The sequence below is a fragment of the Daktulosphaira vitifoliae genome, unplaced genomic scaffold (assembly GCF_025091365.1).
Source record: "Daktulosphaira vitifoliae isolate Bord-2020 unplaced genomic scaffold, ASM2509136v1 Scaffold_4421, whole genome shotgun sequence".
In the NCBI taxonomy this organism is placed as follows: Eukaryota; Metazoa; Arthropoda; class Insecta; order Hemiptera; family Phylloxeridae; genus Daktulosphaira; species Daktulosphaira vitifoliae.
The window spans coordinates 1-918 of record NW_026103981.1 but is presented as its reverse complement, the minus strand read 5'-3'; the positions used below and the strand labels follow the sequence as shown (position 1 = coordinate 918).

Here is a 918-nt window from a genome sequence, read left to right as displayed (position 1 = left end):
ATTGTGATGATGATGATTCCTATGTTGCACAAGTACGAATTCGGCTTCTTGGCATGACCGGCCCTGTGGCTTAGCCGCGTTCCGCCGGTATGGTAATGTTCGGTATAATGCGGGTGGTGGTGGATAAGGTGAAATTTTCGGTAGACCGTAGTCCGGTGGATACGCCATAGCACCGACAGCTATAGGTATCTTCGGTAAGCCGTAGTCTGGTGGATACGGCCCACTAGTCATTAGCTTACTCGGTGAAAGCTGCTGAAAGTCGTACCCTTCGCTGACTGTGGTCATCATGGGGTACACATTATTCGGTGACCAATAATCTGTGTGGCAAACCGTGGACGGTTGAGTTAACGCTAGTTTATAGACTTCTCCAGTTGTTTCGCGATGGTGATTGCCATTGTCTTTCACTACCGTGGACGCGTCGCTTATAAGATCTGGATTGGCTTCTAAAGTATTACAGTTCGGAGAGGCCGATGGTTGATAAACGTCGTAACCGGCTACGTGAAGAACTTCTTGTACCTCGTAAGTAGGAGCTGGTAAATTGTTTGCTTCATATTCATATACACTTATGTCTTCGGTAGATGACAATTTGCCATCAGCTACCGAAGAAACGGTTAAATTGATGGAATCGGATTGTCTTATGTCCGAGGTCGATTTCGTTTCTTGAGAACCACTAGCTCCAGCAGATGAATTGGATTTACCACTTCTAGTGGTTTTTCGGCTCGAACACATAAACCGACAGCTAATTATACATACTACTGCTACGATGACAAAACAAAATACACCACCGGCTAACACGGCTACCATCATTAAAGGAACTGGAGCCGCTGGCGAATAAGAGCCTGCGACCTTTTCGGATGGCCCTTGAATCACACGCACCGTGAAGTTACAAGATGCTTGCCCCGCTCGATTTTCAGCTAT

At 46.6% G+C, this 918-nt stretch overlaps 1 protein-coding gene across 1 annotated transcript; it reads right to left on the bottom strand.

Moving 5' to 3' along the window:
• Positions 1–3: 3 nt before the first annotated feature.
• On the bottom strand, positions 4–909 carry LOC126910104 (uncharacterized; the record flags this gene model as incomplete). Its single annotated transcript, XM_050692494.1, has 1 exon — positions 4–909. A coding segment is annotated over exon 1 (804 nt), but the record flags the coding sequence as incomplete, so codon positions are not given.
• Between the last annotated feature and the right edge of the window lie 9 nt (positions 910–918).